This window comes from Amphiprion ocellaris, chromosome 18, assembly GCF_022539595.1.
Source record: "Amphiprion ocellaris isolate individual 3 ecotype Okinawa chromosome 18, ASM2253959v1, whole genome shotgun sequence".
NCBI classification, from domain to species: Eukaryota; Metazoa; Chordata; class Actinopteri; family Pomacentridae; genus Amphiprion; species Amphiprion ocellaris.
The window spans coordinates 6,290,228-6,313,954 of record NC_072783.1 but is presented as its reverse complement, the minus strand read 5'-3'; the positions used below and the strand labels follow the sequence as shown (position 1 = coordinate 6,313,954).

General features: G+C 43.5%; 2 protein-coding genes across 7 annotated transcripts in view; both read left to right on the top strand.

Moving 5' to 3' along the window:
- The first annotated feature begins 968 nt into the window (after window positions 1–968).
- On the top strand, window positions 969–12,414 carry LOC111565198 (ankyrin repeat domain-containing protein 1-like). Its single transcript, XM_055004795.1, has 10 exons — window positions 969–982; window positions 1,393–1,447; window positions 4,461–4,547; window positions 4,840–4,968; window positions 5,394–5,501; window positions 9,054–9,152; window positions 10,131–10,229; window positions 10,470–10,568; window positions 11,273–11,371; window positions 11,871–12,414. Exons 1-10 carry the CDS (start codon window positions 969–971, stop codon window positions 11,952–11,954), a joined length of 873 nt encoding a protein of 290 aa, XP_054860770.1. The 3' UTR covers window positions 11,955–12,414.
- Window positions 12,415–12,892: 478 nt separating this feature from the next.
- Window positions 12,893–23,727, top strand: part of jakmip3 (Janus kinase and microtubule interacting protein 3) — a 22,687-nt gene continuing 11,852 nt past the window's right edge. For 3 of the 6 annotated variants that reach the window (XM_055004729.1, XM_055004728.1, XM_055004725.1), the window contains exons 1-6: window positions 12,893–13,188; window positions 13,272–13,480; window positions 15,451–15,693; window positions 16,013–16,252; window positions 19,637–19,831; window positions 22,676–22,789. In XM_055004729.1, coding sequence (XP_054860704.1) covers window positions 13,346–13,480; window positions 15,451–15,693; window positions 16,013–16,252; window positions 19,637–19,831; window positions 22,676–22,789 — 927 coding nt within the window. In that variant the 5' untranslated portion in view covers window positions 12,893–13,188; window positions 13,272–13,345. Of the gene's footprint in view, window positions 13,189–13,250; window positions 13,481–15,450; window positions 15,694–16,012; window positions 16,253–19,636; window positions 19,832–22,675; window positions 22,790–23,727 lie in introns of all 6 variants that reach the window. The other 3 variants (XM_055004731.1, XM_055004730.1, XM_055004726.1) reach the window with 2 other exon arrangements.

Genomic DNA, 23,727 nt, shown 5'->3' with positions numbered 1-23,727 from the left:
CCACCTGGGTGGGCAGATGTCAAGTTGGTGCACTGGTGGATTGAGTGGTGGCATGTCGGGTGGAAGCGTCACGTCGTCATGGTATCGGTCGTCTGTGCAGGCCTTTTTCAGGTATTCTTCCAGGGTGGCCTTCAACACTCGGAGACTTCCACTCTTCTCCTTTGTGAACAGACTCTTCACAGATTTGAAGGAGTCCTTGTAGAAGTGTGATCTAGTTTGCTCCTTCCTCCTGCGCTTCCTCAGAAGGTTTCTCCTCAGTGTTACAAGTCTCCCCTGGATCTCTCCCTGCAGCAGGTTTATGCCTTCCTTCTCCTCCTCTGTGGCCATCTTCCATTGTTTCTTCAGCTGCATCCTCTCTTTGACTGAGCGATCTATTTCTGTCTGTCGTCTGGATTTGGTGGGAAATAACAGAGTAGGTCACTACCTTCCACCACTAATACTAATACTGCAGTACTACTGCTGCTGTCAGTATATGTACATGTTAATACTGCAGTACTTCTGCTGCTGTCAGTACATGTACACATTAATACTGCAGTACTTCTGCTGCTGTCAGTACTATTTATCACCTCCAGTAAAACTTCTTCTCTGGTTTCTGGAGGTCAGACGAGGTCAGCCGTCGTCTCCTGGAGGGTCAGAACACACAAACACAGTGTGTTACTGTAGTGTGTGTGTATGTGTGTTACTGTAGTGTGTGTGCGTGTGTGTGTGTGTGTGTTACTGTAGTGTATGTGTTACTGTAATGTATATGTGTGTTACTGTAGTGTGTATGTGTTACTGTAGTGTGTGTGTGTGTGTGTGTGTGTGTGTGTGTGTGTGTGTGTGTGTGTGTGTGTGTGTGTGTGTGTGTGTGTGTGTGTGTGTTACTGTAGTGTGTGTCTATATTAGGAGGATGCTGCAGGTCAGGTGTGTATTTTTCCTCCTGATCCTAGAACTCAGAACGTCGTTCGTCTCACAGAGTTTCTTCTTAAATGGAGATACAGAGGTGAGTGTTTCCAGTCTAACCAGTTTAACCAGTGTTTCCAGTCTAACCAGTTAAACCAGTTTAACCAGTCTGTCTGTCTGCTGAAGGAACCTCATTCAGCTCCACAGATATTAGACTTTATCTTTTAGGTTCCTTCATGTTAGAGAAGTCTGTTCTCCTGCTGCTGTAAAATGCAGTTAACTGGTTAAAATGGTTCAAATGGTTAATATGTTAAACTGGTTAAAATCAGTAAAATGAACTGAACTTAGAATAAAATATTTAAATTCAGTAAAAAAAAAATTCATTTCTCCTGAATTTCATTTAATCCAGTGAAATCCTGTGTAGTTTAATGAAGTAACAGCAACTGGGTTCTACGTGGAACCTTCAGAGGTCAGTCAGCTGGTTGAGGATCTGATGGTTGTTTTCTGTAGATCAGAGCCGAGGAGCTGGAAGGAGGAAGAGGATGAAGAGCAGATGATGATGGTGGTAAGGAAACTACAGAACAAGTTGCAACCCTGAGATTCAGACGACAGAACATTAGAATGGTTCTAACCCACAGAAACACAGAAAATACAACTTTAACTGTGAAGAACATCAGCTGAGACCATCCAGTGCTCATATTTATGATCTCATTAACAGCTCAAGTTATAAACTACAGAAATATCTTCTCTGAGATTTCTGTTTACTTCATTTTCCTCCTCTTTAGTTTTTATGTTTCTGTGTTCATTTCTGAACATAAAACCAAACATGTGACAGATTATTAGAAAGCAGCTCTGAGCCGGCGTTCCTAATAAACTGGACATGTGGTGATGTTCTGGCCGTCGACACGTGGGGCTCAGATAAAAACATCTCAGCTGGTCAACAGGAAGTTCTGTAACCGGACCTCATCTGTGTTCTAGCAGCCGACCTGTCTGTGCATGTATGTTAGTGCACGTTAGTGCACGTTAGTGCACGTTAGTGCACGTTAGCGAATGAGTCCTCCTGTGTTCATAAAGAGACTCTGACCTCCTCAGTGGAAGTTCAGCATTCCCTCCAGCTGCTGCTCTGATGAATCTACTATTGATTTATAATATAGATAATATAATATAGCCGTTTATAAAACACTCTTCAGACTAATCTATGAGCTTCACCCTCAAACAAGAAAACCAGATTTACAGAATATTTGATGGACACTTCATTATTTTAGGTTTGTTAGAAACAGGAGTTTAAGAAAAAACGTTCACATCTTCAGAAGTTTTTAAGAATAATTTACAATAAAGACTCTTCATGTCAAAGTGAAAACACATTTCTATAATGTCAGTAAAACCATGAAATAAAGGGTTCCATCAGTGTTCTCCTCCTTCCAGTCAGGATCTAGTAGAACCTTCAGCTCCATCATGGATCCTGTTGGTCTCCATCAGTCTGAACATCTGGACCTCCTCCTTCTTTATAAACTGTTAAACTGTGTCAGGTTCCTCAGGGATCCTGATCAACAGAACCTTTCAGTTCCAGACTGTAGTTCTCAGCGAGATGGAGGTCTGGACTCTGACTCCTCCAGAACTTCCACCTTGTTATCTTCAAACCATCTCTGAGGATCTTTGTCTGTTTGCTTCGACTCATCGTCTGGATGGAAAACTGATCTTCTCCACGTCTCAGTTCTCTTCAGACTCCATCAGGTTGTCCTCCAGGATTTCATTTACCCTCTACCTTTACAAGCCTTCCAGGACCTGCTGCTGAGGAACACCATGATGCTGCCACCACCGTGCTTCACGTCATGATGCTGCCACCACCGTGCTTCACATCATGATGCTGCCACCACCGTGCTTCACATCATGATGCTGCCACCACTGTGCTTTAATCATGATGCTGCCACCACCATGCTTCACATCATGATGCTGCCACCACCGTGCTTCACATCATGATGATGCCACCACCGTGCTTCATGTCATGATGCTGCCACCACTGTGCTTTAATCATGATGCTGCCACCACCGTGCTTCACATCATGATGCTGCCACCACTGTGCTTCACATCATGATGCTGCCACCACCATGCTTCACATCATGATGCTGCCACCACCATGCTTCACATCATGATGCTGCCACCACCATGCTTCACATCATGATGCTGCCACCACCGTGCTTCACATCATGATGCTGCCACCACCGTGCTTCACAGTGGGGATGGTGTGTTTGTGATGATGTTCAGTGTTTGGTGTCCATCAAACATATCTTATAGTCTGATGGACATAAAGCTCCATCCTGGTCTCCTCAGAGCAAAGAACCTTCTTCCAGGTGTCTTCAGAGTCTCCACGTCTTCTGGTGAACTCTAGTCCACATTTAATTCTCGCTTTTTCCATCAGAGTCTTTCTCTTTGTCTCCATAAAGCTTTGACTGGTGAAGAACAGAGGAGTCATAGGAGTCTTGGTGGCCTCCCTCTCTAGTCTCTCTCAGATATTATATATAAACAGGTATTTTGGGCTGAATGAAGTTGACATTCCCTGTTCCTTCTGGTGTGGTTGTGCTGCTGGTGTGTTCCAGTTGTGCATCTGGGCTGTTCTTGTTGTTGTGTGTTTCTGACTTCTCTGGATGTAAATTTAGCAGAAATGTGTTTTCAGATCTTCATCCAGTGGTCCAGAACCTTCTAGATCCATGTTGGGTTCTAGTGTCTCATAGATGAAAGCAGGATTTTCAGATGCGCTTCTGAAACATGTTACACGGAGCAGCTGTTGACGTGTTGCTGCAGACCTTCAGTCTACATGTATGACTTTATCCACATGCCTCACTGACAGTTGTTAGACCTGAATGGCTCAGTGTTTGTCTGTTTCTGGTTGGCTGCCGGTGATCACATGACCCCCGCTGACCTGACCCCTCCCTCCGGAGGTGATCGGCCAATAAAACCAGAGAAGGCCACACAGAGCGTAAACTGAGGCTGCTGCTCCTCTTTCAGCTGCTAATAAAGTTTTATTCGAGAGAGGATGAGGGGTCTTCATCTCCAGGTTCCTATTCCTGGTTCCTGGAGACTCTTTAAGAGAAGCTTCAGGAAGTGCAGCTTTAAGAGAGGAAACCTGAGCTTCTACCTTCTTCCTGCAGCAGAAAGGTGTTAAAGATCCTACATCATCACTGAGGATGGAACAGAACAAACAGGACCAGAGCAGAACTCTATCAGAGGAGAACCTAGAGACAGCTTTATCAATGAGATGGAACTGTTCTAGAAAGCATGAGAACATTCATGTTGTTTCTGCATTTCACAGTTAGAATAGGACTTTACTAGAAGAAGGAACCACATCTAGAATGTGATCCTGGCATCAGAAATAAAAAGGAGACCTTTAGGATCTAAACATGAACGACCTTCTGATTGTTCTGTGGAAGAGCTGCCATGTTTAGTCTGTCTGAAAGGTAAAGGTGAAACAAAATCACGTTTTAAAGAATCTACTCTCATCTTTGATGTGATGTTCTGAGATGAATCTGTGTTCCTGGATGAAGACCAACAGCAGAACCAACAGATGTTTGTGTCTTCAGCAGGTGGAGGACGGAGGATACGAGTCTTCTGTCTCTCAGGAGAAGCAGGACACAAACACCAACTCTGAACGTTCAGTCAGCCTCAAGGTGAGTCCTGAAGGTGTTCTCTCACCTGGTCACACCTGGATCCACCTCAGAACCCAGTACACCAGAACCTCCTGGTCCAGGAGTTCAGATTCATCATGTTCCTGTGACCCAGGACAGTAGAACCAGCCAGAACGTGTTCATCATAGAAGTACTGTCAGTAGTACTGGTAGTAGTAATAGTAGTAGTACTGGTAGTACTGGTAGTAGTACTGTCAGTAGTACTGGTAGTAGTAGTAGTAATAGTAGTAGTACTAGAGGTAGAGGTTCAGGTGTTTCTTTGTGTCCTCCTTCAGACGGATAAGTGTGGACGTCTCCTGCTGGAAACTGCTGCCGACCTGCAGAACCTGCTGCTGCTGAGGAAGACCAGGAGACAACAGAAAGCCACAGTGAGGCCTGCAGCGCCCCCTGCTGTCCACAGAGTGGTGAGACCAAACACCTGCTGCCCCAAGAACACAGAACCCAAACATCACACATAGAGTAAATGATCAGGAACGCAAACATTAAACCCTGAGAACCACCAGCTGGGTCACCAGGTTCTAGTCTGATTTTTAATCTGTAAAACTGTCAGTATCCAGAGGTAGCAGCATTTCTATGTTTCAGTGTACAGTTACCGTGGTTACATGAGCTGTTTAACAGGGATCAGTTCATGGGGCGTCATCTCAAACATTCCTTAGATTTTATTTTCTCTGATAAATAAATGCTGCTGGACAGCTGATGGAGAACCTTTCTGTGATTCACATGAGATCTTTATTTTCTGAATAATAAAACATGACCTCATTATTAACGTCAGTGAAGCTGCTGTTGATGTGGAACCGATCATCCCCTGATCACAGTGTTTGTCTCTCAGCCTTACTATGTGGATGAGGACGACTTCCTCCAGGCCTGTAATCAGAACCAGCTGCTGCTGATTGACAGATACCTGTCCACAGGTGGAGACGTCAACGCCTGCGACTCGGTGAGTCCATCAGAACAGCAGCAGAACCAATAAAGTAGTGTTACTTCGAAAACCGACAACTCAATAAGGAAAGTATTTTTCGACTGCATCTGCCATCTTCTTCAGCGCGTCATCAGACATGTTGATGATGTGTCCTTTTTGACACGTGGCCGATCGGACAGATCTGTCAGAATCTGTCCGATCGGCCACGCCCTCCACCATCCGGTGGTCTCTGGAGGATGGAGTCCAGGTGTTAGAGGGTGTAGCTCCTCGTCCAAGTTCATGGAACTGCTCGCCCGCTTCCTGATCTCGATGTTCTTCTTAATCCATCATTTGTATCTGTTGGTCTCTGATGTTCAATCCCCCCTGTCCCAGTCCATGATGTGATTATTTCTTTTACAGTGGTCCCTGATGGCTGATTTTTTGTTTTCTTGGTCGCCTTTGTCTTTTTGTGTTGTTGTGAGTCGTCCAATTGTTTCCTTTTCACAGTCTGTCGAGTGTTCCTTTCTTCCTGTGTTGAATGATATTCCTGTTTCTCCAATGTATGTTTTATCGCATGATTTACTTGGAGTTTCATAAATGATGTTACATTTATTGTCTGGTTCTATTTTGTCTTTTGGATGGACTAATAGCTGCTGGAGTTTTGGATGTGGTTTTATTGCTGTGTTGATGTTGTGTTTTCTCATTATGCGTTGTATGGGTTCTGTTATCCCACGGATATATGGAGTGCTGATTATGTCTTTATTTTTATTGTCTGGTTTTTGTGTGTGTTTTGTTTTTGCTTGTTTTTGTTTTTCTCTTTGTTTTTTGCTTGTTGTTTTCCTTTGTTTATGGCCCATATGGGATATTGGAAGTGTATGAGTTTGTTCTGACGTGTTTTTCCTCCTCCTGTCTGTCTTTATCATCCGTTATGATGCTGGTCCGTTCTAATAGTGTTCTAACTGGTAGTTTGTGTTCTGTGGATGTTCTGATGTCCAGAGGAGGTTCTGGTCCGTTCTAATAGTGTTCTAACTGGTAGTTTGTGTTCTGTGGATGTTCTGATGTCCAGAGGAGGTTCTGGTCCGTGTGTGTGGGTCTCCTGTAAACTGTTATTTTAATGCTGCTGTCTTCTCTGTGGTGAATGTTCATGTCCAGGAATGAAATGGTTCGATTTATTTCCTCTTCGTGTGTGAATTGTATGTTTCCTGTGTCGTCCATGTTGTTCAGATGTTCTGTGAGTTCTTGTGTGTGTCCAGATTTTATTGTTTCCAAGATGTCGTCGATGTACTGTTTCCAAAGTGTGGGTCTGCAGTGTGTGGATGGCTTTAGTTTCCAGGTCCTCCATGAAAAAGTTACTCCTTATGGCTAAAAGTGGATCTCCCATTGCTAAACCTTGTTTCTGACTGTAGATTTTTCCTTTAAACTGAAAATAGGTGGATTTGGCAATAAACCTGAGTAATGTGATGATGTCATCTACTGTTAAGTTTGTGCGTTTTTTCAGTGTTCTGTCCTTCATGAGTCGTTCCTGTACGATGTGTAATGTGACGTCAACGGGGGGGTTTGTGAATAATGAAACTACGTCATGTGATATGAATATCTCATCTTTTCCTGCTGTGATATTGTTGAGTTCTTGTCCAGCTGTTTGGAGTTCTTGCAGTGATGTTGTGATGTACCAACGAGGGGTTTGATGATTTCTACTAGAGCTTTTGAAAGGTTGTAGGTGACTGATCCGATGCTGTCTACTATGGGGCGCAGTGGTGTGTCTTTTTTGTGTATTTTGGGTGTTCCATATATCCGGGGGGTAACGTTGGCTGTGGATATGAGATGGTTTTATGCTTTCTGTGTTATCTTATTGGTTTCTAGTAGGGGTTTTAGCAGAGTTTTATTGAGTTGTCAGTTTAAAAGTAACACTATTTTATAGTAAGAAACGACAAAATGAGCATAATCCAACTAGCAGCAGAACCAACATATTCAATCAAATATCCTCAGAGACACAGTCATGTTTTTAGAAACATCCAGTTTTTATGTTGAATCTGCTTTCAAAGAGAACTAAAGAAACAAAATGAAATGTTCCTGATGTACAGATGTGGACTAAAGGTTCGTCCACCTGTAAAGTCCATGTTCATCATCAGTCTTTAGTTTCCAGTGACCCCTAGTACTCTGAATTTATAATGGAACCATTGAAACATGAATCTTTGTCACTAAAACAATCATGAATTTTGGTTCATTCACAGATTTATTAAAGGTTTTCTGGAAATATGACTAAATCTGCAGGATCATAAATATACAAGCAGAAACTTGAATCATCAGTTTGTTGATGTAGAAAGTTGTGTTGATCTAATGTTTTTAGTTTCATGGCCACTTAACTTCTCCTGAGTGATTCTGATCGACTGCAGCTGCTGACTCCTCTGATCCAGTTTAAATAGAACCATTAGATCCACTCATTAGACTCAAACGCTACAGTGGGAAAGTCTGAGGAGCTCAGCAAAGATCTGAAAAAGCAAATCGTTGACTTGAACCGGTCAGAAAGTCACCTGGAGACATTTGAAAGCAGCTTCAGATCCAGAATCATCTTTTTGTCAGAATAGTTCATGGCCCAGTTGTGTTACTGCCACCATCAGGAAGAAAACACAAACTACCACCTGCTGCTGAGAGACGATTGGTCAGGATGGTCAAGAGTCAACCAAGAACCATCAGAAAGAAGGTCTGAATGAATGAGAAGCTGCTGGAACACAGCTGTCAGTGTCCACAGGGTTCTAGAGGCTCCATGAACAAGGAAGTTCTTCCTCTAGAAGCAGAACTTTAAAGCTCCACTCATCACGTGGACAAAGAAAAGACCTTCTGGAGGAAAGTTCTGTGGTCAGATGGAACAAAAACTGAAGGTGAGTCCTTCAACCCCAAGAACACCAAACCTATCACCAAGCATGGAGGTGGCAGTATCGTGTTCTGTCGAACTGGAGCTTTACATGAAGTAAATGGAAAAATGAAGAAGGAGGATTACCTCCACATTCTTCAGGAGAACCTAAAACCATCAGCAGAAGGTTGATCTTGGACACAGTTGGATGTTTCAACAAGACAATGAGCCCAAGCACACATCAGACGTGGTAAAGAAATGGTTCCATCAGGCTAGAATGAAGGTTCTAGACTGGTCTCCCCAAAGTCCTGACTTAGACTCATCAAGAACCTGAAGAACCAAGTCAGAAAAACCACAAGTTTAGTTGAACTGAACCAATTCTGTCCAGAAGAGTCAACGATAAACCAGAAGATTGAAACCAGAAGAACCGAACAGAGGTGGAACCAGACAAATCTAACCAAATATTAACATTTCTGTTTGTTCTGGATTCAGCAGATTTTGTCAAATTACCCGAAGAAATTCAAAAAGTCACTGGAAACTGGAGACTGACCTGCTAGACTTGGTCTAAGTGGACGGAAGCTTTAGTTCACAGCTGTAACTGCAAAACAAGCAGAACAGAACAGATGTTCAGAGGAACGTGATCTCAAAGCCCTAATGTGGTGTAGATATGACATGATCTTTATATGTTCTTAAGTCTTAGCATGATCTGAAAACACGCTTCTGTAACTGTGTTGTTGCAGTTTGAGCGTACAGGTCTGCACAGAGCCAGTTCTCAGGGACACGCCGAGGTCGTCTTTAAGCTGCTGGAGGCTGGAGCCGACGTCCACCGTAGGGACAAGGTACCGTTCTTCATGTCTACAGGTAGAACCAGTTCGACAGGCAGAACCAGGTCTACAGAGGTTAGAACAAGGTCTACAGAGGTAGAACCGGGTCTACAGGGTTTGAACCAGGTCTACAGAGGTAGAACCAGGTCTACAGGGTTAGATCCAGGTCTACAGAGATTAGAACCAGGTCTACAGGGTTAAAACCACATCTACAGGGGTAGAACCAGGTCTACAGAGGTAGAACCAGGTCTACAGGGTTAGAACAAGGTCTACAGAGGTAGAACCACATCTACAGGGTTTGAACCAGGTCTACAGTGGTAGAACCAGGTCTACAGAGGTTAGAACCTGGTCTCCAGAGGTTAGAACCACATCTACAGGGTTAGAACCAGGTCTACAGGGTTAGAACAAGGTCTACAGAGGTTAGAACCAGGTCTGTAGAGGTTAGAACCAGGTCTCTAGAGGTTAGAACCACATCTACAGGGTTAGAACCAGGTCTACAGGGTTAGAACCAGGTCTACAGAGGTTAGAACCAGGTCTCTAGAGGTTAGAACCAGGTCTCTAGAGGTTAGAACCACATCTACAGGGTTAGAACCAGGTCTACAGGGTTAGAACCAGGTCTACAGAGGTTAGAACCAGGTCTCTAGAGGTTAGAACCAGGTCTCTAGAGGTTAGAACCACATCTACAGGGTTAGAACCAGGTCTACAGGGTTAGAACCAGGTCTACAGAGGTTAGAACCAGGTCTGTAGAGGTTAGAACCAGGTCTCTGGAGGTTAGAACCACATCTACAGGGTTAGAACCAGGTCTACAGGGTTAGAACCAGGTCTACAGAGGTTAGAGCCAGGTCTCTAGAGGTTAGAACCACATCTACAGGGTTAGAACCAGGTCTACAGAGGTAGAACCAGGTCTACAGGGTTAGAACCACATCTACAGCATTAGAACCAGGTCTACAGAGGTAGAACTGTTTCCACGTGCTAACTTTCTGCTGTGTCCAGCTGTGGTCCACATGTCTTCATTCTGCCTGTCGAGGAGGACATCTGTCTGTCCTCAAACTGCTGTTGGACCATGGAGGAGACATCACTGCAACAGACAAGGTACTAGTACACCCAGTACTACCGGTACTGCTACAGACAAGGTACTAGTACACACAGTACTACTGATACTGCTACAGACCAGGTTCTTCTGTCATGTCTGTCCTGGATCTGCTGCATGAATGTGTCCTTCTGGTCCTGGACCTTCTGCATGAATGTATCCTTCTGGTCCTGGCCCTGTTGCGTTAACGTGTCCCGGTCCTGGACCTGCTGTGTTAACGTGTCCTTCTGGTCCTGTCTCAGTTGGACATCACTCCCCTTCATGTCTCTGTGAGGACTGGACACCTGGACTGTGTTGAACACCTGATCCAGTGTGGGGCGGAGCTGAACACGCAGGACAGGGTGAGCCTCAACATGTGTGTTGCCAGTTTATTATAGTATGGTTATACAGTAAACACATGACAGGAGTCAGTTTTATTTCTACAGCACAGATTCAGAACACATCCTGGTCAGGGACAGACCTCCGAATCATAAGCAGCAGAAACCAACAATCTGAAGTCATCTTTTATGAGCGACGGTGGGAGGGAACAAAAACATCTCTAGGATAGGGTGGAAAGAACAAACCTCTAGAATAGGGAAGGAACGAAAAAGACCTCTAGAATAGGGAAGGAACGAAAAAGACCTCTAGAATAGGGAAGGAACGAAAAAGACCTCTAGAATAGGGAAGGAACGAAAAAGATCTCTAGAATAGGGAAGGAACGAAAAAGATCTCTAGAATAGGGAAGGAACGAAAAAGACCTCTAGAATAGGGAAGGAACGAAAAAGATCTCTAGAATAGGGAAGGAATGAAAAAGATCTCTAGAATAGGGAGGAAAGAACAAACCTCTAGAATAGGGAGGGAACAAAAAACCTATAGAATAGGGAGGGGAGAACAAACCTCTGACAGAACCAGGCCCAGGGAGGGTTGGGGTTAGGGTTAGTACTGTGTGTAGTACTGTGTGTAGTACTGTGTAGTGCTTCTATGTAGAACTGTGTGTAGAGCTGTGTGTAGTTCTTCCTCCCTCCAGCAGGTGGTGTTGTGCTGATGATGGTCTGATGTGTTTCAGGAAGGAGACTCTCCTCTACATGATGCTGTTCGACTCAACCGCTCCAAACTGATCCAACTGCTGCTAGAACACGGAGCCAACACTCACCTGAGGAACCAGGTAACACTCACCTGAAGAACCAAGTAGTCCTCACCTGAGGACCCTGGTAACACTAACCTGAAGAACAAGGTAACACTCACCTGAGGAACCAGGTAACACTCACCTGAAGAACCAGGTAACACTCACCTGAAGAACCAGGTAACACTCACTTGAGGAACCAGGTAACACTCACCTGAAGAACCAGGTAACACTCACCTGAGGAACCAGGTAACACTCACCTGAGGAACCAGGTAGTCCTCACCTGAAGAACCAGGTAACACTCACCTGAGGAACCAGGTAACATGGCAAACTGCTTAATGCATGTTTATACACTGCTTATTTATGTTTCTCCTGTCCTCCTCCTCCTTCTCATCCTCCTCTTCCTCCCCCTCTTCCTCCTCCTCCTCTTCCTCCTCCTCCTCTTCCTCCTCCTCCTCTTCATCGTCCTCCTCCTCCTCCTCTTCCTCCTCCTCTTCCTCTTCCTCCTCCTCCTCCTCCATCTCCTCCTCCTCCTCTCCAGAATGGACTCCTTCCTCTCGATGGGGTGATGGTTTGGCAGAATGACTCTAGGAACCTCCTAACTGAGCACTGCAGCAGGAAGTGATGTCAGAATTTAACATGTTCCACGGATCTGCTGGTTGTTGCGTGTTTTTAGCGTTTGAATGTCCGTGTAATGATCCTGCATGTTAGTAGTGTGTAGCAGGACATCAGATCTGAGCTGCTCTGTTTAAAGAATCAACATTAAAACATCTTCAAACATCTCAGCAATGTGGTTCTTCAGAGGAGCGATGGAGAACAGTTCCGGTGGAACTTGTGAAGGGAGGAGAGAATGGTTTTAGTGGAATGTGACGGGAGGAAAGAATGGTTTTAGTGGAATGTGTAAAGGGAGGAGAGAGCGGTTCTGGTAGAAGTTTAGACTTCTAGTGATGGTTTCTGATTCCTCATCTTAGAGTTTTGTTTGTAGTTTGGTTTTAGTTTTAGTGGTTGCTTTCAGTTTCCCTTTTTGAATAATCACTGTATTCCAATCTTGTTTTTGTAAAAATAAAATCTTTATTTAATTCCGAGTTTTGCCGTGTCTCTTGCCCAGCACTTGAGCCTTTGAAATCCATAACAAAAATTGACTTTCTCCATGTTTGTTGGAGTAAAATGTTCCTTAAAGCTGTGAAGAATATTTCAGAGAAGCTGCAGTAAAAATAATACAGGCGAAGGAAAAGCTCATTTAATGATGTCTGACGAAATCTACAAAGACACCAAACGAGCAGAATGAACTCCTAAATGTGTTTCTGGTCATTTTGTTCCACCAGTGTGGAAGAAGAAATGTTATAAAATAGAAGAAACAAATCCCTGAATGAACCAAAAAAAAACTTTAATCTGCTGCAAACACAAACCTCTGACAAAACCATCCTCACCGATCACTGATTGATCAGTCTGATTGATGCTCACTGATCTGCCACGGTGAGGTGTAATGATGGAGAGCGTCCAGCAGAGGGAGACACAGATCTGAGCTCTCCATCATTGAAGGATGCTGGGAGGAGGAGGAGGAGGAGGAGGAGGAGGAGGTGACGCCAGCAGAGGCTGCAGAGATGCTAACAGCACCGACACACAAACACACTCTAACAGGAGCTAAATGCTAACACTGCTAACACACACACACAGAGACAGACAGACAGACAGGTGGAGGCAGACAGACAGGTGGAGGCAGACAGACAGGCGGAGCCAGACAGCTGCTGATGCTGCAGCACTCTGACACACTGAGCTGCAGTGAAGCTAGCTGCTGTTAGCATGCTGAGCTAATCTACTGACACAGCCATGAACGGTGGGAGGCTTCCTATTGGACGGTGAGTGGCTTCCCTGTGTGTGTGTGTGTGTGTGTGTGTGTGTGTGTGTGTGTGTTTTTAAGTGTGTGTTTGTGTGTGTGCAGGTCCAGATGTAGTCAAAGTTCAGGTTGACTGACGGCTCAGTGGCAGGGGGCGGAGCCTGCAGGTGGAGGTGGTGATGTCAAAGCGAGGAGCAGGGGGGCGGGGGAAGGGGGAGCGACCGGACGCCATGACAACCCTTCAGGCAGCCAATGAGGAGCTTCGAGCCAAACTGACCGACATCCAGATCGAACTACAACATGAGAAGAACAAGGTCAGAACTACAAGTCCCACAGTATTACTGCTGTAGTACTACTACTGTAGTTGTTCTACTGTAGTAGTACTACTGTAATACTACCACTGTGATACTGCTAACATTAGTACTACTGCTTCTGTAGTATCGTTACTGTGCAGTACTAACACTACTATCGTACTACTATTGACACTACTACTGTAGTACTACTGCTGTTATTGTAGTACTTGTACTGCACAGGAGAACTATCCCTGGTACTGTGGCAGTAGTAGCATAGTGAGACTGAGCTACTTGTGTAGTACTAATACTGATTGTGTAGATGTTTAGTCTCAGAGGTTCTGGTGTTCCTCAGATCTTCAGTAGAACTTTAAAAGTTCTTCAACAGCATTCTTCAGTTCTAAGAAGTTTCAGGTTCTGCCCCTAAAATAACTGAAGGTCTGTTAACTGATCTCCACATATAAATATGGAGACTGTCAGGTGATGGAACATCATAAGACCTGGTCCTCTGGTTGGAGATGTTCCAGTTTGATGTTCTCCTTCATGCTTCTCTCAGATCTTCTTCTCCATCCAGAACTTGAACTTTATGGTTCTCAGAGTCTCTGATCCTTCAGATGCAGCTGGATGCTGAGTCTGGTCCTGATCAGCTGTTCTCCTGTAGTTTATTCTCCTATATAAAGGTTCTCTCGTAGTTTATTCTCCTATATAAAGGTTCTCTTGTAGTTTATTCTCCTATATAAAGGTTCTCCTGTAGTTTATTCTCTTATGTAAAGGTTCTCCTGTAGTTTATTCTCCTATATAAAGGTTCTCCTGTAGTTTATTCTCCTATATAAAGGTTCTCCTGTAGTTTAGAATAAACTACTACAGGAGAACACAGACCTATCAGGAATGTTCCTGTGAGGACAGTAAAGTCACATTATGGACAGAGAAGCAGATCTGAGAGAAGAATGAAGGAAAAATAAAGTTCTCCTTCAATAACTGAAGATCTGAGGAACACTTTTATTGTAGTACTGATACTTCGCAGTACCGAGACAGAACTACTGTGGTACTACTCTGGTACTACTGTGGTACTGATGTGGTACTGATGTGGTACTGATGTGATACTACTATGGTACTACTGTGGTACTGATGTGGTACTGATGTAGTACTACTGTAGTACTACTGTGGTACTGATGTGGTACTACTGTGGTACTGATGTGGTACTGATGTGGTACTACTGTGGTACTGATGTGGTACTGATGTGGTACTACTGTAGTACTGTGGTACTGATGTGGTACAACTGTGTTACTGATGTGGTACTACTGTAGTACTACTGTGGTACTGATGTGGTACTACTGTGGCACTACTGTGGTACTGATGTGGTACTACTGTGGTACTGATGTGGTACTGATGTGGTACTACTGTGGTACTGATGTGGTACTGATGTGGTACTACTGTAGTACTACTGTGGTACTGATGTGGTACTGATGTGGTACTACTGTGGTACTACTGTGGTACTGATGTGGTACTACTGTGGTACTGATGTGGTACTACTGTGGCACTACTGTGGTACTGATGTGGTACTACTGTGGTACTGATGTGGTACTACTGTAGTACTGTGGTACTGATGTGGTACGACTGTGTTACTGATGTGGTACTACTGTAGTACTACTGTGGTACTGATGTGGTACTGATGTGGTACTACTGTAGTACTGTGGTACTGATGTGGTTCTACTGTGGTACTGATGTGGTACTACTGTGGCACTACTGTGGTACTGATGTGGTACTACTGTGGTACTGATGCGGTACTACTGTAGTACTGTGGTACTGATGTGGTACGACTGTGTTACTGATGTGGTGCTACTGTAGTACTACTGTGGTACTGATGTGGTACTGATGTGGTACTACTGTAGTACTGTGGTACTGATGTGGTTCTACTGTGGTACTGATGTGGTACTACTGTGGTACTACTGTAGTACTACTGTAGTACTGATACCACTTTGTGTCCGTCCCAGGTCAGCCGTCTAGAGAGGGAGAAGAGTCAGGAGCTGAGGGCGGAGCATCACCGAGCAACCGTCGCCGTGACGGAGCTGAAGACCAAACTCCACGAGGAGAAGCAGAAGGAGCTGGCGGTAACCAGGGAGACGTTACTACGGCAACATGAGATGGAGCTCATGAGGGTCATCAAGATCAAAGATGGAGAAATCCAGCGTCTGAATGGGCTGGTGCTGACGCTGAGGGACGGATCCACGGACAAGGTGACGCACCTGACAGACATCCACCTGACCAAAAACCACCTGACCCACATACACCTGACCCAGGAACACCTGTCTGTCTCTCTACCTGCATCCATACATCATCCTTCCTTTCATATTCAGGCTGTGGCAGCAGGTAACAGAGTCCTCCTCTGTAGTTTGTGGGTCCAGAGGGTTTGATAATCCTCCAGGTGTGTTGTGTTCACCTCCTCCACAGGTGGAGTCCAGGTGTGTTGTGTTCACCTCCTCCACAGGTGGAGTCCAGGTGTGTTGCCCCAGAAGGTGTGCAGCATGATTTAAGCCCCGCCCTCTGGTCCTACAGGTGAGGAGCGCCCTGCTGGCTGAGGTGGAGGACGCCAGAAGGAGCTGGGAAGCAGAGCGCTGTCGCTTCCAGCAGGAAGTTCAGGAACTGCGAGGAGCAAAGAGGAGCGCTGAGGAAGCTCTGACATCCGCTCAGCAGGCCTGCCAGGCCCGAGCAGCCGAGCTCCGATCAGCTCATCACCAACACCAGGAGGAGCTGAACCGAACCAAGAGAGACTGTGAGCGGGAGATCCGCCGACTGGTATGATCCACCACCACATACATGAAGGGTTACAACATACATTACAGTTTACAACATACATGACGGTTTACAACATGCATGAATGCTTACAACATACATGAAGGTTTACAACATACATGAAGGTTTACAACATACATGAAAGTTTGAAACATACATGAGGGTTTACAACGTACATGAATGTTTACAACATACATGCAGGTTTACAACATACATGAAGGTTTACAACATACATCAAAGTTTACAAAATACATGAGGGTTTACAACATACATGACGGTTTACAACATACATGAAGATTTACAACATACATGATGGTTTACAACATACGTGAACGTTTACATCATACTTGCGGGTTTACAACATACAGGATTGTTTACAACATACGTGAACGTTTACAACATACATGATAGTTTACAACAGATACATGAAGGTTTACAACATACATGAAGGTTTACAACATACATGAAGGATTCCAACATAGATGAAGGATTCCAACATACACATGAAAGTCTACAACACACATAACTGTTTACATCATTCAACATACAGCTGTATTAAAAGTGAGGCTGTAGTAACTGATCAAGCTCAGATCCTCAGACTGAAGAAAGGAATATATATTTTTATTGTCAGTAGTTCACTCAGTCTTCCAGCTGTTGCAGCTGTTTTGAACAAATCCAACCATAAAACGCTTTTAGAAGCATCTTTAGATGCAATCAGCTCATTAACAGTCCAATGACCTGCAGGTTTCTGCTTTAAAAACACTGATGACTCATAGCTGCAGTGAACAAATAAAAAAGGGGAGTTAATTTGCTGATACTGAATCATTATGTGACACAATAGGTCTGGATTATTTTAACGGTTTAGACACAAACGGATCCTGCAGCTGTAAATCTGATCCTGGAACCACAAGTGTGCTCATCACAACTGAAACATGTAGTTCAGCCTCTCGGTCAGTCTGACGTCAAACACTAACCTTCTAACTGTTACACTGAGGGGCACCCTGAAGAAAACATCTGGAAGGTGACACTCCAGGCTCCAGATGTTGTTGTGTATGTTGGATTGAACATGTTAGTGTGATGACTGGTGCAGACAGCAGCTGGATGGAGGCTGATGAATGAGAGCCTGGTAGCGACCCAGAGGCAGACAGAGACTGGTACAACGCTCTGCTGATAGACGGAGAAGGTTCACACTGAAGAACCAACAGAATAAGGACTGAAATAATCTGAATCGCTCAGCTGTTTGTCTCTGAAATATCAGAAAATGATACCGCTTCTGATCCACTCACTGTGTTCAGTTCTGTGGTTCTGTTCTGGTTCCCTCAGATCTGATTGATCAACATGAACTCATACGTGTTCAGGTAGATTCCCTTCAGGAACCATGAAGTAAATCCCGTGATTGTTGAACCAAACCAATGAATAATGAAACCAGCAGGTTCTCAGTAGAACCAGAGGTTCCTCCTCTGTCAGTCATAAAGCAGGAGCAGATGACAACAGATTCACGGGATTCATGAAACCAGAACAACCGGATGTTGTGTCTTTCTCTGGTCGTTTTGACAGTTCTTGTGGTGTTTTTGTGTCTTTTCATAGTGATGTGTGTCTTGTTTTTGTTGAGTTTTTGTGTGTTTTTGTGCCACATTTCATCTCGGCCATGTTGGTGGTTGAGCTGCTGTTTACAAACTTTACACTGAGTCCCTCACAGTTTGGCTTGTTTCACAGGAGTTACTTTGGAGCTGACTGCCAGTTAACGTTCAATAAACGTTCAGTATACATTCAATAAACATTCAGTAAACATTCAGATAACATTCAGTAAATCTTCAGTATACATTCAATAAACCCTCAGTAAACATTCAGATAATGTTCAGTAAGTGTTCAATAAAAGTTCAGTAAACGTTCAGATATCATTCAGTAAACGTTCTGTTAATGTTCAGTAAACATTCAGTTAACGTCCAGTAAATGATCAATAAATGTTCAGTTAGCATTCAATAAGCCCTGAGTAAACTTTCAGTAAACGTTAAGTAAATGTTCAATAAACCTTCAATAAATGTTCAGTAAACTTTCAGTTAACACTTTGTAAATGTTCAGTTAACGTTCAGTAAACGTTCAGTTAAGTTCAACAAACCCTCAATAAATGTTCAGGAAACGTTCAGTTAACATTCAGTTAATATACAACAAACCCTCAGAAAATGTTCGGTTAACGTTCAACAAACCCTCAATAAATGTTCAGTAAATGTTGTGTTAACACTTTGTAAATGTTCAGTTAACATTCAGTAAATGTTCAATTAAGTTCAACAAACCCTCAGTAAATGTTTATTGAATGTAAACATTCAATAAAGCCTCTGTAAACGTTCAGTTAACGTTCATTAAACATTCAATTAACGTTCAAAAAACCCTCAGTAAACGTTCAATAAAAATTCAGTAAATGTTCAGTTAATGTTCCGTAAACATTCAGTAAACGTTCAATAAACCCTAAATAAACATTCGGTAAATGTTCAATAAACATTCAGTAAACATTCAATAAACGTTCACTAAGCGTGAACGTTTATTGAGCGTTAACTGAACCTCAGTAAACGTTTAATAAACATTCAGTAAATGTTTAGTTGACATTCAGTAAATGTTCAATAAACATTCAGTAAATGTTCAATAAATGTTCAGTAAACATTCAGCAAAAGTTTAGTTAACATTTAGTTAACGTTCAATAAACATTAGATAAATCACAGCTGACAGTCTCCATCAGGTCGGACCAGTCCAAAAACATGGAGGTGTTCACAGGTGATCTGTTCACCCTGCCCCTCACCTGTCTGAATAATCCCATCCCTCACCTGTCTAAATAAAAAGCCCCTCACCTTCCTAGATAACCCCGCCCCTCGCCTGTCTGAATAATCCCACCCCTCACCTGTCTAAATAAAAAGCCCTTCACATTTCTAGATAACCCCGGCCCTCACCTGTTTGTCTGATGAGATGAAGTGAAGACTAACCCCACCTTTTACCCATCTGCCTGTCTTCTCACCTCTGTCTTCTATCCTGTCTGTCTTCTCACCTGTCCGTCCTCTCACCTGTCCTCTCACCTGTCCTCTCACCTGTCCTCTCACCTGTGTCCTCTCACCTGTCTGTCATCTCACCTGTCTGTCCTCTCACCTGTCCTCTCACCTGTGTCCTCTCACCTGTCTGTCATCTCACCTGTCTGTCCTCTCACCTGTCCTCTCACCTGTGTGTCCTCTCACCTGTCCTCTCACCTGTGTGTCCTCTCACCTGTCCTCACACCTGTCTGTCATCTCACCTGTGTCCTCTCACCTGTCCTCTCACCTGTGTGTCCTCTCACCTGTGCTTTCACCTGTGTGTCCTCTCACCTGTCCTCTCACCTGTGTCCTCTCACCTGTCTGTGTGCAGATGGATGAGATAAAGCTGAAGGACAGGGCGGTCAGCGTCCTGGATAAGGCGTTGGGGCTGCAGGCTGGCCACGCCCACCGGCTGCAGCTGCAGACTCAGGCAGCCGAGCAGCAAATCGCAGCCCTGAGAGACGCTCAGAGGGCGGGGCTTAACCACCCCACGCCCAACCCCCCCTCTAACAGCACGCCTCTCATTGTAAGCCCCGCCTCCTCCTGCATGTTCTAACTGCATGACAAACATCACCTGTCAGGTTGATGCATGTTAGAGCGCCCTCTGCTGACTGGAACACTCCAAGGCTCTCTGACTTTTTTTTTTTTTTTTTTTTCTCTGACTTATTTAACCCTTTGATGTACAACATGGGTCAGAAGTGACCCCAATTCAATGGAAAATGGGTTTCTCTCGATCCATAATGAGCATCAAAGGGTGAATAGAAAGTAGTCAGCAGGTTTATTACAATATCTTTAGAATACCTTTACATTCTACTCAGTTGTATAAATAATATTTACAAGAATCTTTCTCTAAAATGCCATGTGGTGTTTGGTGGATTTTAGGTGTGAAAACAGCTAAAATGATACAGAAAATCCTGCAGTTCTATACTGACCTGTTTATGGATCTTTTAGAGTTCTAATGAATCTTTGTTCAACCAGCAAAGAGGAGGCAGCTTTCCCTCCACAATAAGACGTATTTAATGACTTCTACCTCCCGGTTATTATTTCTACTGAATTCTGGCGTTACAAACATAATAAATCATTTTGACACATATTTAATGAATTAAGCTGCTCCAGTCATATTTTCTCCAATGCTTTTGGCTTTTTCATGTTTTTGTTCAAGTTGTAGCCTTTAAGAAATTAATTAACAACAGAATAATTAACTTTTTAACAACTTGAACCATGTAAGTTTCCCCACAAATTAGAAATAAACATGAAAAGTTGTCAAATGTTTATAAAATCAGGTTTTCAAGTCAATTTCATGAAGTTTCCTGAGTTTTAATTTAGTTTAAAATAAACACTGAACACAAACCAAGCTTTATGATGTCAAACATCACAATCATGTTTGGGACTTCAAAGGTTTTCTGGATCAGAAAATTAGAATTTCATCTTTAAAAATGTGTTTAGATCAGAAACTTCAGCTCGGTCATGTTCTGTTTCAGTTCTTTAGATCGTGTTCTGCTGATCCAGAACCTGCAGATCATTCTGTTTTCAGAACCATTTGCTCTGCCATGTCAGGTTCTTTCTGGTGGTTCTGTGTTTTCAGCAGAACCAGAACCTCTGAGCTCTTTGAAGGTTCCATCTCTCACACTGTGTTTGATGGAACTAAAGATTCAGATTCTGGCTCAAAGTATCAGAGATCCAAGAATCCATCATTACGTCCACGTTTAGATGTTCTGCTCAACACTGGAACCAGCAGCAGGCAGAGGTGGGTAGAGTAGCCAAAAATTGTACTCAAGTAAGAGTAACATTACTTCAAAATAATATCACTCAAGTAGAAGTAAAAAGTAGTCATCCAAAAAATTACTCAAGTAAGAGTAAAAAACTATTTGGTGAAAAGACCACTCAAGTACTGAGTAACTGTCTGATTGAAATGTCCAATTTATTTTTTTGAAATGATGTGATCAGACAAAAATGTAAAATAATGCGCAAATTCTTGTATTTCCAAACAATAAAATAAAAAAATAGCAAAAATAAATGACATCTTTACCAAATGACAAGTTAAGGCACAAGAAACACAAATTTCCAAATCTCAGTTTTTCACAACATAAAGCTTTTGAAACAAATACCTGTAGTAAGGTAATGTTTGTATGTTTGAACAGTGCAAACTACTTCCAGTGACAAAATGTACTGTATTTCACTTCCCTCCAAATGGCACAGGCTCAGTAGATAGAAAATAACAATACAACTAGTGCTGGACCCCAATATCTGAATATTCGATGGTTGTGCCCTCGACCTGCCGCCCGCTGTATCACGTGGACGTACCAGTCTGACGTCACGCTTCACTTCGGCCGTGTTAGTAAACAGAAGACAAAAGCCGAAGACGGAGATATCCATGCTAATGCTATGCTAATGTTGTCGGACTCCGAAGCAAGATCAAATTTCTTGAAAATGCCCGTTTTTTTCATTCCATGTCTGCTACATGTGTAGAGTTTGTGCCGCTGTGCTGCCACAGTTTGTATGTGGTCATGTGACCGCAGGGCAACGTCTGGTGAAACGGAGTCACGTGATCATTGTTGCTTCGTCTGATTGGTGAAACACAGTCATGTGGTAGATCCACTGGGGGCATCTCTCCGGCAAAATAAAGCAGATCTTATGTGGTAAATAAAAAAGTAACGAGTCGAGTGTAGCCCAGTGTAACGATGTAAGAGTAGCGTTTCTTCTTCACAAATCTACTCAAGTAAAAGTAAAAAGCATGGCAGAGTAAAACTACTCTCAGAAGTACATTTTTTTCTGAAGAGTTACTCAAGTAAATGTAGCAGAGTAAATGTAACTCATTACTACCTACCTCTGGCAGCAGGCAGAACCTCAGAACCAACCCAGAACCAACGAGGGAACAGATCCAGCTGCTGTCAGAGAGTTAATCTGAGTTAGAACCAGAACAAACTCATCCTGACCAGGTGAAGTGGACCAATGAAAAACCTGCTGGAAGGTGGATTGCTGGTAGTGAGATTACTGGTAGTTAGATTACTGGTAGATTACTGGTAGTTAGATTACTGGTAGTTAGATTACAAGTAGTTAGATTACTGGTAGATTACTGGTAGTTAGATTACTGGTAGATTACTGGTAGTGAGATTACTTGTAGTTAGTTTACTGGTAGTTAGATTACTGGTAGATTACTGGTAGTGAGATTACTTGTAGTTAGATTACTGGTAGTTAGATTACTGGTAGTTCTTCCTGCAGGTGTTTCTGTTCCTGTCAAAAGTTTAAATTCTCTTTCATGGTTTTCTGTCTTCAAACACTACACTTCCCATGATCCTCAGCTGCTGCCTAGGTGTGTGTGTGGCTGCAGGTCGATGCAGTTTTTCTTCATCATGTTGTTTTGTTTCAGTCTCAGGAGGATCGAGACACTCGCAGGTTTCAGCTGAAGATCGCTGAGCTGAGCGCCGTAGTCAGGAAGCTGGAGGACCGAAACGCTCTGCTGTCTGAGGAACGCAACGAGCTGGTAACACAAACACTACACACTGCAACACACTGCAACACAAACACTACATACTGCAACACACTGCAACACAAACACTACATACTGCAACACACTGCGACACAAACACAACACACTGCGACACAAACACAACACACTGCAACACACTCCAACACACTGGAACACACTGGAACGCAGTGACACATAATGCAACACACTGGAACACACTGCAACACACTCCAACACACTACAACACACTGCAACACACCAGAACACATTGCAATACACTGGAACACTACACCCTGCAACACACCAGAACACATTGCAACACACTAGAACACTACACACTGCAACACACTGGAACACACTGGAACACAATGCAACACACTGCAATACACAATGCAACACACTATAGCACACTGCAACACACTGCAACACACTGGAACACACTGGAACACAATGCAACACACTACAACACACCAGAACACACTGCAACATGCTGCAACACACCGGAACACACTGTTGAACTGCAGGCAGTGTTTCCTCAGAGAGACTGAGAGGAAAACCAATAAAGTAAATGCATCAGAAACAGAGACCAGAGGAGCAGGTTGTTGGAGATCCATTCAGCATGGTGGAACATCTTCTAGTTGTTGGAGATCCATCCAGCATGGGGGAACATCTTCTAGTTGTTGGAGATCCATTCAGCATGGTGAAACATCTTCTAGTTGTTGGAGATCCATTCAGCATGGTGAAACATCTTCTAGTTGTTGGAGATCCATTCAGCATGGTGGAACATCTTCTAGTTGTTGGAGATCCATCCAGCATGGGGGAACATCTTCTAGTTGTTGGAGATCCATTCAGCATGGTGAAACATCTTCTAGTTGTTGGAGATCCATTCAGCATGGTGAAACATCTTCTAGTTGTTGGAGATCCATTCAGCATGGTGAAACATCTTCAAGTTG